Source organism: Simochromis diagramma, unplaced genomic scaffold (assembly GCF_900408965.1).
Source record: "Simochromis diagramma unplaced genomic scaffold, fSimDia1.1 OVJJ01000321.1, whole genome shotgun sequence".
Taxonomy (NCBI): domain Eukaryota; kingdom Metazoa; phylum Chordata; class Actinopteri; order Cichliformes; family Cichlidae; genus Simochromis; species Simochromis diagramma.
Genome location: NW_024386772.1, coordinates 9,247,211 through 9,261,083, shown reverse-complemented (window position 1 = coordinate 9,261,083; position 13,873 = coordinate 9,247,211). Strand labels below are relative to the sequence as shown.

At 41.6% G+C, this 13,873-nt stretch overlaps 1 protein-coding gene across 4 annotated transcripts; it reads left to right on the top strand.

Moving 5' to 3' along the window:
• Positions 1-264: 264 nt before the first annotated feature.
• On the top strand, positions 265-12,734 carry raver1 (ribonucleoprotein, PTB-binding 1). 4 transcript variants are annotated; one of them, XM_040047537.1, is made up of 15 exons: positions 265-673; positions 1,606-1,672; positions 2,771-3,240; positions 5,381-5,572; positions 5,801-5,921; positions 6,009-6,112; positions 6,753-6,831; positions 7,080-7,282; positions 7,428-7,509; positions 7,652-7,782; positions 7,991-8,062; positions 8,174-8,308; positions 8,549-8,614; positions 8,716-8,845; positions 12,608-12,734. In XM_040047537.1, the coding sequence occupies exons 1-15, from the start codon at positions 350-352 to the stop codon at positions 12,631-12,633; spliced, it is 2,202 nt and encodes a 733-aa protein (XP_039903471.1). In that variant the 5' UTR covers positions 265-349; the 3' UTR covers positions 12,634-12,734. The 4 variants fall into 4 exon arrangements, with proteins under 4 accessions (XP_039903471.1, XP_039903462.1, XP_039903489.1 ...); XM_040047528.1 differs by having other exon boundaries at positions 6,750-6,831; XM_040047555.1 differs by lacking the exon at positions 12,608-12,734 and having other exon boundaries at positions 266-673; positions 8,716-9,423.
• The last annotated feature ends 1,139 nt before the right edge of the window (positions 12,735-13,873 follow it).

Genomic DNA, 13,873 nt, shown 5'->3' with positions numbered 1-13,873 from the left:
TTTGTTGGGACATTTTTGAGAAAATGTACATGCATAAATTAGACTCTTAAATAAATTAGACATGCATTTTTATTGTGCTGTTTATAATTGTCTGTTGTCTTTTAAAAATCTAGATATTTAATACTACATTTTAATTAGATTAATTACCAAAAAACATCCATTATGCACCTCATGCTGAGGAGCAGGGACACTCTTTGCTCCGCCCCCACCCTTCCGATTTACGTTGTAGTCATGGAGAATGCGTTCCCTTGTCGTCCAATCAGAAGCAGCGCTGGGGCCATGTGTGTATTGTTTAAACTGCTCAAATCAGCCAGAGTTTTCAGACCGAAAAAACTTCCAGCACCGAGTCATGGCGGCCGCAGTGTCAGTTAATACAGCTGCCAAAGATGAAAACACAGACTCGGGAAACAGTTTGGCTTCTCGTCCGCTTAATGAAAAATACGACCCCGCCGTGGACCAAGAAAACTGGATTCCCGGGGATCGCCGGTACCCCGAACTTGTGCAGAACGAAGAGGACGCGACGCCCGGACGCGAGTGTCAGCGAAAGGTCGACGAGGACTTGACATCACTGAGCCCCGAAGAGATCGAGAGCCGCTTGGAGAGAACTCGACGGGAGTTTTACAACAGGAGGAAAATTATTATAAAAAACTTGCCCTCTGACGTTAGCAATCAGGTATGAGTAGAAAGTTTTAGGGGGTGAGTGTTTAATTGTTGGTTGGTTGGTTGATTGATGCTACCCTGTGGCTAACGCTAGCCTAGCTCCGTTATACCTGCCATGCTATCAATGTTAGCTTCACAGGCATTTAACTTATTAGCTTCACCTTTATTTAGTTTTCTGTGTACTACATCTGCTAGTGGTTTAAAAGCCAAAACGCACAGATTATTGGTAATTAAAAACGATGCAAACAGTTCTATAACTGGTTTGAGTTTGTTTGTTAACGAACATGGCTCGCGTTTACTGACAAGTGGTCAAATAATCAATCATGGTCATTTGTGGCCTGTGTGACCCACCAGGCCGCTTTGCATTCGTGGTTGAATTTTACCAATTGGCCCGCCGAGCCAAACTGTGGTTCATAACCGGTATATGCGGATTACATATGCAGTGAAGGTGGGTCATAAGTCCATTTGTTAGTAACTCTGTCTGTAATTAACTCTTGATGCTACTTTTTTTTTTTTTTTTTTTTTTTTTTTTTTTGGAACGTGCCTGACTCGTGGGGAGCGGTGGGCCTGCGGGCGGTACCATTGTTCACAGAGGGGGGGGGCTGGGGCAGTAGTGGGAGTTCGAGATGTGAGTTTCTCTATAACAAAAGGTGGAAGGCGTGGGGACAAAACGTTTCAGAAAATGCTAGGCAGCATCGCCATTTGTGTGAATAGGCAAAAGCTGGGCAGAACAATTTTTCCTACAACAATGAGGGAGTCATTCACCTCTCATCTCTCCCCCCCCAGCAGGTGCACTGATTCCCCCCCACCCCCCAGTGTATATCAACGAGCTAATTGGCTGAGAGGGGGTTGATTGAAATCTTCAATTAACCAACGACCTCATAAAGTCAAATATTATTTAGGTATTTAAACATCTGCAGTTAATCATTGTCTTTCTTTTTACAGGAGGTCCATGAGCTCTTGGGCAGCTATGATCTGAAGTACTGCTTTGTTGACAAGTACAAAGGCACAGGTAGGTCTAACTGCTCAACCATGTTGGACTGAGCAAGGCAATTTGGCAAGTTTGGCGTCTGCAAGTTGGAGGAGGTGGGGATCAGGATGGATCTGCTCTATTACGCCCCTTTAAAATTTAATCTGACAGTGAACTCTGTAGCAAACAAAAGTAAATCGGGCTCTCCAGATTTGGAGCATGCTTAGTTAATGACTTTCAATGGACATACTGAACATGAAAAGGGGTTCTGGAGAAAGCAGCCAGACCTCAATTAAAGACTTTGTTTTCATGGTGTGCTTTCTCTTGCACTTATCATTAACACACAGTTGCAGATCTCTCTTGTTGGCGACTGTTGATGCTCGCTTGTCGTGGTGTCACGTTACATTATTGTCAGTTCAAGTGCGATAAGATCGACGGGCTCTGTGTATCTGTGTATGCGTTACCTCACATGCCCCTCGGTGTGATCTGCCATCTTGTCCAGCTAGAGTTGCTAGTTTTTAAATGTATAAAATGTAAAATATCAGATTAGAATATAAATTAATTAAATATCTATGCATTCTTGCAGTAATATTTCACTAGAAAATGGGTGATGATCATGATAATAAGCCAGAAAATTGTGAGCCAGATGGTATTTTCAGGGTATGCCTGGTATCCAGCAAGCTGATATGGAAGAAAACCAGTGATATTTAGATGGCGCTGCTTTTTTTTTTTTTTTTTTTAAACAATATCGAGTTGGCTGCCAAACTAATTTATTACTTTTTTTTTTTTTTTTCTTCTCATGGCTTTCAGACAAAACTGGAAAACTTTGTCACGCCTTCTGTGTCTTTTTCATAACATGGGTAACAAGATGTTGATTTCATTCTTGCTGGGCTGACAGGCATTGTAGTTTAAACAAGGGCTAAAGTTACACCAACACGAAGGATCCTATGTGCTGATATTGTGCCACCAGAACTGTGTTTTAACAGCCTTGCTAGAGGCAAAAACGTCACAGGCAGGGTTTGCTCCCTGACACCTGCTGAGTACAAATAAATCTGACTTTATGCCACCTGAACAATGTCATTCCCTTGCCTTACACCAATTTGTTTCTCTCTTCTGTTTCCTGTCCTGTGTTACTCAAAGCATTTGTGACTCTACTTAATGGTGAACAAGCACAAAGTGCCATCAAAGAGTTCCACCAGCATGTGTTGCGGGACCGGGAGATCTCTGTGCAGCTGCAGCCGACAGATGCTCTGCTGTGCATCGCCAACCTGCCCCGCGCGTTCACGCAGCAGCAGTTTGAGGAACTGGTGCGCCCCTTCGGCAACCTGGAGCGTTGCTTCCTGGTGTACAGTGCCACCTCGGGGCATTCAAAGGGCTACGGTTTTGTGGAGTACATGAAGAAGGACTCTGCGGCCAGGGCCAAGTCGGAGCTCCTGGGGAAGCAGCTGGGCTCCCGTATGCTTTACGTCCACTGGACTGAGGTGGGCTCCCTCACATATCCACTGCTGCACTCCAAATGCCTGTGCGTGGACCGCCTGCCTCAGAGCCTGCTGACAGCCCAAGACCTCCGCAGTGCCCTGGCTGACACCCACACGCCAGTTTTCTGCCAGGTCAGATTTTAACTGCACACAAGCCCAATACTCCAAGTGAATGATTTCAGAAGTCTACAGCATACTGATTGCACACAGCAGCAATCATTAACTTTTTTGTCATTTCTTTGTGTGGCTATTGTTTTATACAGCAAATGCCCACAATAATAAAAGTTTTGAGTGCTTTAAAAGCTGCTAAAATCCATCACAAAGTTGTAAAATTGTCCCTGAAGGTGTGCAAAATGACTGCACTACTGAGTCACTGTGAAACTGCAATCCATATTTGATCTTTCACCTTTACCCCAGTTTTCCTGTGGCCACTCAAAGTTACTATAGCAATAGCAACTGTTGGTTTCTATGGTGATGACCACCTGACACCCCCAGGTGGTGTCATTCAGCAGGTTTTTTCTGGAATGGGAGAGAGCGGTGTCCTTTTGAGCAGGACACACAGTCGTAGTTTTCTGTTGTTTCTAGACTGAACAGTCATAATAATTAGGAGCCATATGATGGTTTTAATAGGAAACTGTGATATCACTGCAGCTTTATCAAATTCATAAAACCAGATGGTTGCATCATGGTAAGAGAGGAGTACCACTAAAAACAACACAAAGCCATTTATAGTGATTGATGTGGTGATTAAAGGGCCTTAAAAGGTAATTAAACACTTTAAGAAACAGATTTTGATCTGGGACTTTAGAGATGCAAATTTCAGTGGGTTATTTGAAATTTGCCAAACCATAAATGAAAGCAAAGGGTGCTGACAAATAGTAGCATTCCTAATCAAAACTCACTGAGTGAAGTGACTCATAAGTATCCAGGTGGCAGCCATAGTAAGTGCTTTTTGAAGAGTCTTAGTACTCCAAAAATTTCCAGAGTGCTTCCTTCTCATGTCTTTTCTTGCCACCTTTTAGAATAGGATACACTGAAACTTCCTTTATGAAAAGAAAGGAGGCAACACCATCCCCCAATGAGAACTTTGATGAAAACAATCAACAGGAGTGTCACCTGGTGCAGATACTATAAAATGTTAATTAGAAAAGGGTTTTCCATTTCGTGTCATATCGTGCTAATTTGTTCCTAACTAAGAGACTCTTAAACCAGCAGGTGAACTACAAACATCACACTGCTATGATAAAACTCGCGTATATAGATTTTAAAAAGGCTATATAAATCAGGATTGAGGGTCATGTTAAAATAATTATCGTGAGCTGTGTAAAAGCTTCACCCCAATTCAGTTTTTGTGTTGCTTCTATTTTTCTTTATCAATTCACCTTGATCTTTCCTTGACCTAATGATATTTTCCATCCAGGCCTGGGGAAATTATGTAGATTGTTTCAGCTCAGCAGCAGCCTGAGACACAATTTTGGTGCTGTAGCCATCTTGACAGTTATTTGAAGCTCCTATCTTAATGAATGGGGAAAGATCCATAACTTTTGGTTGAGTGCTCACCAGGTATATATAAAATTGCTGCTTTTTTTTTTTATTATTATTATTATTATTATTTATATGAACATGTTCAACATTTGCCATTCTAATTCACTGCATGGAAACAGTTGGACACGCAATCTTTACGTTTTTGCTACAATAACAAACAAAACCGAGTAGCGATATCTGCCACTACACGGTTGCATGTTTAGCATGTAGCACTTCTCACGTAAATCTGAGCTCAGAATTCACCAAATGCTGCGATGGGTGTTTTGTGAAGCAAGTCTTGCCCCTCAGTAGCAGCCTCCAACACCACCAGGCAGTTAATTTTTAAACAAGTGAGTTTCAGCGGTCACCAGGATGTAAAAGTTGCATATGTAGAGTCACCACTGCAACCTCGAACATTTAAATTCTGTCAACTTTTCCTGAAAATTAGGTTTTAAAGAGCTTATACTACTGCTGTTGCAGAATTCTGAGTGCTGTTTCTCTCTGTGGTAATCCCGAGTTTTTATTAACAACTATAAATTCCATGATATTTTTTTTCCCATCTTTCTCTCCAAATTTGTGCTAAAATATGTGAACACTGAGGGTGTAAGTGAAAACCACTTGGCTTCCACTCTCTGTGTGTGTGCATCTTATTCATTGGCTGCAGGGTTTTTTGGGTTTTTTGTTTTTCTCTATATGCTTGAAAAATTGCTTTTTTTTTTTTTGGTCCTCTCAATTTTTCTCTCCGCAGTTGGCTCAGGGACAAGATGGAAGTTTCCGGCGTTTTGCAGTGCTGGAGTTTGCCACTGCAGAGATGGCCGAGGAAGCACAGCGACTCACAGATGGCAGACTGCTGGGTGGGACACATATCAGGGTGTCCTTCTGTGCCCCGGGTCCTCCTGGAAGAAGCATGTTGGCTGCTCTGATTGCTGCACAAACCATGGTACTGTATTCCAATCTACAGTCTTTGCTTGAGCCCTTAAGACTTAACATTGCTGCCTTTGAGTTCGTGCTGTAGTAAAAATTACGTTACTGGACACGACTTGGAAGCATTGCAGTTATAACTCTCACAGAGGAGCTAGCTCATCACATGATTTCAGATTAATGGAAAATTTTTTTGGTTATTTGTTGGTCTTGTTCTGAGTCTTTGCTTTGTTTCCTTCCTCTCAAGGCTGTAAACAGGGGTAAAGGACTCCTCCCTGATCCGACAGCCATGCAGATACTCACAGGCCTCTGCAACCCCGCCGCCCTCAAGATGCTGCTCAACCCACTGACACAGGGACATAAACAAGGTGAGGAGCCGTGAGCTGCTTTTAATCTTTGTTTTATTGCTATTATTCGTTCTCCTGCGGTGGATCTTAATCTTTGTCTATGCGCAGGCCTCCTCGGTGCGGCCCCCGCCATACCGCCACTGCTTGCCAACCCCGCTCTCACGGCCGCCCTGCTCCAGCTGCTCCTTCAGAACCAGGCCAAGGCTCAGCAGGTACCGCTGCCTTTTCCATCTTTTCTCCGTCATGTTCTTCCCTGCTTTTGCTTCCTGCCCGTTTTTGATTCATCCTCTCCTACTCACAGACTTTGTTCCCCACTCTGTTCTGTCCCTCTTTACCATTAGCAAGCACTTCTGGGAAATCCTCTTCTGTGGGCTCAGGTGCTACACAATAAAGAAAACCCTCTAGTGCCTTGTGTGAGTGATAACGGTTTTTATGGTTGGCCATCAGTGTTTGCGTGTGTGTGAGTTGGAGCTGAAGTTAGATGGATTCTGGCCCTTTCTTCTTTTTATGTGAATGCTGATAGAAAACGTATTGCCTGGGTGGGTAAGCTCTTGCTAGGAAAGTGAGGGGTTTTTTGTGCGTGTATGTGTGGAGTGTTCCTTCGAGTGGTGCTGAGCAATGCGGTAGATGTATTATTATGCTGTATGCCAGAATTGTAAAGGTACATCCTGTAAGGACATAATTGCATATACAATAAGTAAACTTGTTGAATACATGTGTTTTTAAGTTTAGTTGAGCAGTTCTTCGTCACCTTGATGTTGCAGTGCGGCTGAGTGACCCTGTTGTGACTGAACTTTTTTCTTCTTTTCTTTTTTTTTTTTTTCTTTTTTTTTTTTTCCTCTTGGTCAGCAGCCGGGACTTATTGGGGAGAATCCTCTGGCCTCTCTGCCTGTCCAGCAGGGAGTCCATCTGCTCGGAGACCTGCCCCAAGGTTTGGCATCAGTCCGCTCCAGCCGTGGCTCCTTCAGCCACAGACTGCATGTCTGCTTTTGATGATAAACATCTGCATTGCCATTAGCCTGTCCATCAGGCGTCCTACTCCTTACATTACTTATGTTACCCAAATTAAAACAGAATGCATATCTAATTTCCTCTGAAAAGCTTGAAGGAGAAGATTAAAAATGAAATGTGTGATTGTTGTTGGATTGTCATTTACACTGAAGTCTCTAATCACCATAGGTGGTATTGTCCCTGGACTGGCTCTTCAGACAGATCCTCTACCCCCCTTGAAGCCAGTGCCACGTGGCAGAACTCTTTCAAGGGATCAGGACTCCCCCACGTCGGCTTGTCCCTTCCCCCAGACCTCCTCTCCGACCCTGCCGGGGATCTCTATGCCCCTGCTGGGTGGCATGATCGGGGCAGATGGCCTCACAGCACAAGGGGTCAGTTCCCAAGTAATTCCCTTTTTAAAATGCCTTCAGTCCTCCAACTGCTTTTTTCCCTCTTCATTCTCATTCCTCATTCTGTGCAGGAAATGTAAAAATAAGCTTTTTTTTTTTTTTTTTTCCTTTTTAAACTTCATGTCAGGTTTCCATACTAGGAGATCCTGCAAAAGATGCAAACGTTCCCCAGAGTCCCTTCCTCAATGTCAGCAACGCGTTTTCCTCAGGTGAGGTGCTGCTTTTTTGCTGTGCTCGCATGAGCGGTAAAGATTTTATCTACTTTTACGGTCTGTTCTTGTTTGCTGCTTCAACTGAGAGATGATGTTGGATGCATCAAGGATATATTTGTATACCGTGCATCTCCTCCAGGAGGAAGCTGCAGACCTCACCCTTACAGAAGGCGGCCTACACTGAGTAACGTGTCCAACCAGAGCATGCAACCGAATTACAGCCTGCGTTACCAGGATTCCTACAGCCCTGAGTACCCCCCACTCCATCGGGTAACTATGAATCATTGCTGCTCAGACTCCTGATTTTTAAATGTGTATTCTTTCTGCATCGATGGGTTGTGTGTTTTTTTTGTTTTTCCTTGTCTTCCTTACTCCTCTAGTCATTGTGACCTGTTGAATTTACTGTATAGCGCTTGGCTGCTCATTTAGTGGTTTTATGACACGATCTGGTCCGATGCCATCTGGTGTCTCTCCTCAGGATCCCCTTGCCCACTTGTATGAACAGCAGGAGAATCTTGATGCCGGGGCCTTGGCAGGATTCGGTCAGCAGGTAGTGCTTTGTCAACTGTTTCAAAGCTGACTTGAGGACATTTGTAGTGTCAGTAAATTAAATGCACGCCTCCCTGTAGTGACATAGCTGTGAACTTGTCTGTCTCTGCAGGCCTCTCATTGCGCTGAATACAGTGAGCGGTTCCCCCCCTACAGTTACCCTCCAAGCCCACCTCTGTCCTCATATTTCAGCTCAGGGTCTGAGAGCTCCTGTAATGGGAGCCTTCCCACCCCCAAGCTCAACAGGGTAAGCAAAAGCTTTGCATTGATTTTTGTTTTTTGATATATATGTGTGAGAAGGATTGATTATTTGTCAGTGCAAGAATACTGAGGATAGCACTAGAAGGGATTAAAAATAAATAAATAAATAAAATAAAAATAAAATAGTGGAGGGTTAGGTGCCAAGAATAAGTCTGTGTTCAATAATTAATGTTGCACTGTGAGCGCTTGAGTTGAAGTCAAATGATGAGTGGTTGTTTGTCTTTAGGCTGTGGGAATGCCTCCTGTGAGCCACACCACCAACTACCCTGCAGGTGTGGAGAATGTTATGAAGGTAATTTATAGGCTTCAATGTTATTGTTTCACATTTTTCTTTTTAAAGTTTCTGTTTTGATTTTAACCCCCCCCCCCCTCCTCTTTTTCTTGTAATTATAGACTCCCATCGGTAGCCAAAAGCGCACGTTCTCCCGGCTGATCCCGTCTCCCGAGCCGAGCCCTGAAGGCGGTTATGTGGGCCAGCACTCCCAAGGCCTCGGCGGTCACTACGCAGACTCCTATCTTAAGCGTAAGCGTATATTCTGAGTACAGCTGTAACGAGTAGCCATTCAGCAGCCAGGATGGAGTAGCATCTCCTCTCCCATATTCTCCAATGGACTCAGTAACTTGGTGGTCCTCGGATTTATTGTCCCATATGCACGTGTGAGTGACCTCTGGAGGCTGCAGAGTAGTGCAGTCTGTTTGTCACTCTGTGGAAAAACCTGCATGTTCAATATTTTTTTTTTTTTTTTTTTTTTTTTTGTATATATGATTTTACTGTTTTGTACATTTCAGTTTTAAATTTTTATTTGCCTGAACATCCTGTTGAAAACCTTGTAAATTAAGAAGAAAAAGTGGTTCATTAGTAAATGCAATCTTTTTTTTTTTTTTTTTTTTTTTTTTTTTCTTTTGAATTCCTGTGAGTGAGGTATATCAGCAGATCTGCAGTTTGGCCAGTTTCAATGGTAGCTAGCGGACTAGCGGCTTTTAAAAAAATAAAGTGATTTAACATCTCACCAAAGTGACGCTGTCCACAGTTTCAGGCAAAGGGACTTGCATAGTGTAAGAACAAGCTTTAAAGGCTAGTACTTTGTGGGAGAAAAGAGAAAAAAAAAAAAAAGCCTACCGTATTCCATGTAAAAAGTTCATGAGTTTGTATAATGAGATGGTGTTATGGTGTCTTGTTTTCCCCCTTCCTACCACACGGTTGTAAATTTTGCTTTATAACATTTCTGGTTTCAAACATTTCCTAATTGTTAACCTGCAGCTTTCCATCCACCAGTGATGGTTGTGTGGTGTTATGAGGCGAAGCTTTTTACCAACCTGGGATGTTTCCTGAGCCTGAACTTTTCCACGTTGTTTTGTCTTTCTAACCACACCCTCCAGCCTGTTCATGGAGTCTGTTCTCTACACTGGTTGTTGAGTGATGCACTTGGAGGGCACCGGTCATGTGTTCTCACCTGTATAAAAATGCCATCTCAAGTCCCCCTCTCACTCATGTATGTCCAGGAGTCGACGTATTTTCTGTGTTTATGTGAGTTCTGTGTTGCCATGTTTACATTTTTGAATGTTTTATAAAACCGTGAACGCTGCCCCACCCCTTGAAGGGTGGGGGCAGGTGCAGATAGCGCTGCATGCCATCTCTCCAGCTGCCAGCAGATCGTGCATGAATACAGGAGCGGTTCGGTGTTCTCAGTGAGGGGCTCAACTGAGTTGAACCGGCTTCTTCCGATGAGCACACGGCAGCTGGAACGATGGACAGCCTCTGTTTAGTTTTCAGATGATATTGGGGGTTCAGTATGTCTTTGGAGATACTGCTGGAAGCTTGTGGCAGGTGATTGGTCAGTGACATGATTGTCCTTGTATTATTTTTATTTAATTTTTTTTTTTTTAAAAGAATAATTATCTGGTTGACGGTTTGATTGTGAAAACCCATTACCTCTGACTTCTGCTAGGAAATGCAGCTACACTTGCGTCTTAACTGTGTTTTCTGTGATCTCATCCTGCCCTGTGTTGGCTTCCATCTACATTTACAATTTGTGTTTATTTGCTGTGTAAATAGTTAAAGATTCCCCTCCTCCCTTTTCTTGAGTCTAAAAACACTTGTTTTCCTTAATGACACCTGCCTCTGGTTCTGGTGTTTTTTTTGAATATTTGCTGCTCGTTTTTTTTTTTTTTTTTTTTTTTTTTTTTTTTTTTTTTTTTCTTTTTTTGGAAGTGAAGAGTGGCAACACAGCAGACTGCTCATGTTGTGTATGGACCAAGAGATGCAGCTGTACTGTATGATCATCACTTATTTTGATTGGATTTTTTTTTTTTTTAATTTTAACTGCTGTCCTCTCATCTGTACCACCATGATTGTCTCTGTATGCGTGTGTGTGTGTGTGTGTGTGATGTGCGCTAGTAAATGTTATTTAAACTCACCACTTTCTCTGAACTCTTTTTGAATTGTATCTAAATGTGAAGCCTTACTTGGATCGAATGGCTGTCTATGTTTTGCTCTTACATTTAACCTCATAGGCTAGGCCTCCATTAGTCCAACTTCAGCGTCTTAATGTAGCTGTCATTCACAGCTTAATTTTAGAGCTTTTTCATTTAAAAAAACAAAACAAAACAAAAAAAACTTCTACCCTATAATCCAGAAATCTTGATTATAGAATGCACCTGATAATTGTTGTGTAGAGGCTGTTAATATAAATTTACTATTAGAATACGATTTTTATTTAGGCTTTCGTAAACAGACGTGTCACCTAAGAAATCTTGGGGCTTTTGCTGAATATTGAAAATTTTGAAAAGGGGTACAGCATTTGGTGACAAGAGGGACAGCCAAGATGGGTTTTTAAAATTTCTTCCCCCATGAGGTATTTGGGCTTTCTTACTGTTTGCGTTAGTTGTACTAAAAGGTCAAAGGTGCCCCACGGACATCTAATACATCTGTCACCCAAACGCATACGCTCAGCTCCCGTATGGTAAGAGACTTCTGACAGGACTATCTTCAAACACCTGTGGGCAGTTATTTTCTCATCTTAAAGCCATAAAAAGTGCATGTGTAGAAACGACCAGTCAAATTTCATAAAAATGATGACCTAAAAGGAGTCTCTAAGAAAAGCTTCTCTCTTGGAAGTTTTTCTTCTACCGTTGTTGGACTGTTCCTTAGATTTCAGTTCTGGAGCTGCGGTTGAATAGTCCAAAAATGACGACGTGCCTCTTTCGCCTCATGCTGCTTTTTTTTTTTTTTTTTTTTTTTTTTTTTTTTTTTTTTTCCCCCCTCCTTTCTCTCTCTCTCTCTCCCCCCTCAAGCTCAGTGAAAAATATCACAAGGTCAAGGAAAGGTGTGAAGACAATTTAAGGACTCAAGAAAAGGGAAGCATTGTGTGCAGAGAGGTCATCTAAACCTCTGATTAAAAATGTTGTTGGAATTTAACAAAAAACAAAACTCTCATCAATCAAATCAATCTCTTCTTCTGATAGGTTTTTGTATTTCCTTTTGACCTTTTTTAAAAACAAAAACAAAAAAAAACAAACTTTTGAATTCAGTTTAGTTTCATTATTTCCAGACAAGATTTTCTTATTTCAGTTTAGTTTTTGTTACTTTTTGAAAGCGGTTGACTGAGCTTTGTAGATATCCAGAGTCTAAATAAACACGTCTATCAATGACTCATCAGGCAAGTTGTCACCAAACTAACAGATATTAAAACTAACAATCTTTCCTCTACATTTCTATTTTATTTTGGTTTTTTAAATACATAAAATAGTTTCTTCAGAAGTCTACTTTAAAAAAGAAAAAATGCAACAACAAATATAAGTAATGCAAAGTGAATCATGGCAAACCTTAAACACATTGACGTGTTAAATAATCTGCATTCAGAGTTTCTATAAATCTACATTCTTCATCAAAACAAGGAGCAGATTTCATTACAGCGGCGTGATGTTCAGAGTCATTGACACTTCAGAACACATCAGCAGGTCATTCACACGAAATGGAAAATAGAAATACACATTTGCACCCTTGTGATGGCTGCACCTGCAGACACGCAGCTAACAAGTCCGTAACCCCATGAGCCAACACTTACACAGCAATTTTAGAGTGATTGTAATTCCATAAATATCACACACAGACACATAAATCAACAAAATTCTCTAGTTTGCATGTCATGGCAAGATTTATTTGGCACTGTTGAAGTACACTGTGCGCAATACAAATACGTAGATTTAGTTCAGTTTCATATGTTCAGCTCTGTTAAATTCTCTTATTTTATTCATTATTAATTTCTTTCTCTGGTTTTGCCAGTGCTGGAGCGTCCGTTTGGCTGCTGAGGCCTGCTGGCATCACGGGGAGCAAAAGATGTGCTCTTGAAGGCAGCTTTACATACAGGAAGTGCTAACTGGGCCATGCCAAACACTGCTCATAGTCAGAGGCATGATTAAGTCATTCATCTTAAATATGTTGTCTGTTTTAACTCCCGAGTTAGTATTTGGTTATGTTTGGATTTGGTTATTATTCATTTAAAGTAATTATTAAACTGACTATTGGTTTTTGTTTCTTCAATATTAAATCATTTGTTAGTATTTGCTCCCTCTTGTGTGTAAAACTGGTTTGATAAGCCAGTAGTTTAGTCCCTTTTGTCAGCTTAATTTTTGGATCTGTTGCGTGGTTAGGTTTCTTTTCCTGTTGACTTTATTATTTTAGTTCTGTTCAAAAGGGCCCGGTATTATTAGATGACTTTTGTATAACTTATTCTTTGCATTTTTGGATCATTAAAACCCGTTTTTTCTCAAAATTGTCCTCATGCGTAACTGTCTCAGGCCCTCACAGTCACGTTGCCAGGTTTGTTGATCGTTTGTTTCATGGATGGTGCATTGCTGTGAATTGGATGGTCTAGTTATTTTCTTTCATAAAGAACGGTCCACTATATCCTGTTAAGTGGAGTGAATAAGCTTTCTTTTGTATTTAGAGAATTCAACTAGCTCTTATTATGACTGTTATGCAAATACTTCCGTGTCACTTCACTCTGGAACGCTCCTAAGCTAAACTATTTGACTGCACTCCAGCATTGTTTGAGTGCCCTTTCTCTCTTGAGCTGCGGACACACTGAAAGTGATTCACGGCGACCATAGAAAGTCCATCATATTTGGCAACTTCAAGCAACTACGTGCAAAAAATAACTGCTGGTGACGTCAACTGAGCAGGACCCACTGTAAACTTTCAGGCAAGTGACTAAAGAGACGATGAGTGAAGAACACTGCTAAGTTTATTTGTTAGAGGGTCACCTAGGCGACCGGAGTTTGGAATGTCCACAAGTTTCCAGCTATCAGCTTAAAAGCGATGAGCGAATCGCTGCCAGTGTCCACGCAGTTTTATGGTTTATTCATGCCAAACACAGCATTAAGAGACATGCCAAAGCAAAATTGTATTTCGCGCCACTTGATTGCATACATGCATGTCAATATGCAAAAATGCATATTGACACTAGGAACTATATTTGCATGAATAACCTGAGGTCATCACGAGTGAACACAATCATCCGGTAAAATTGCAGAACAAGACATAAGTAAC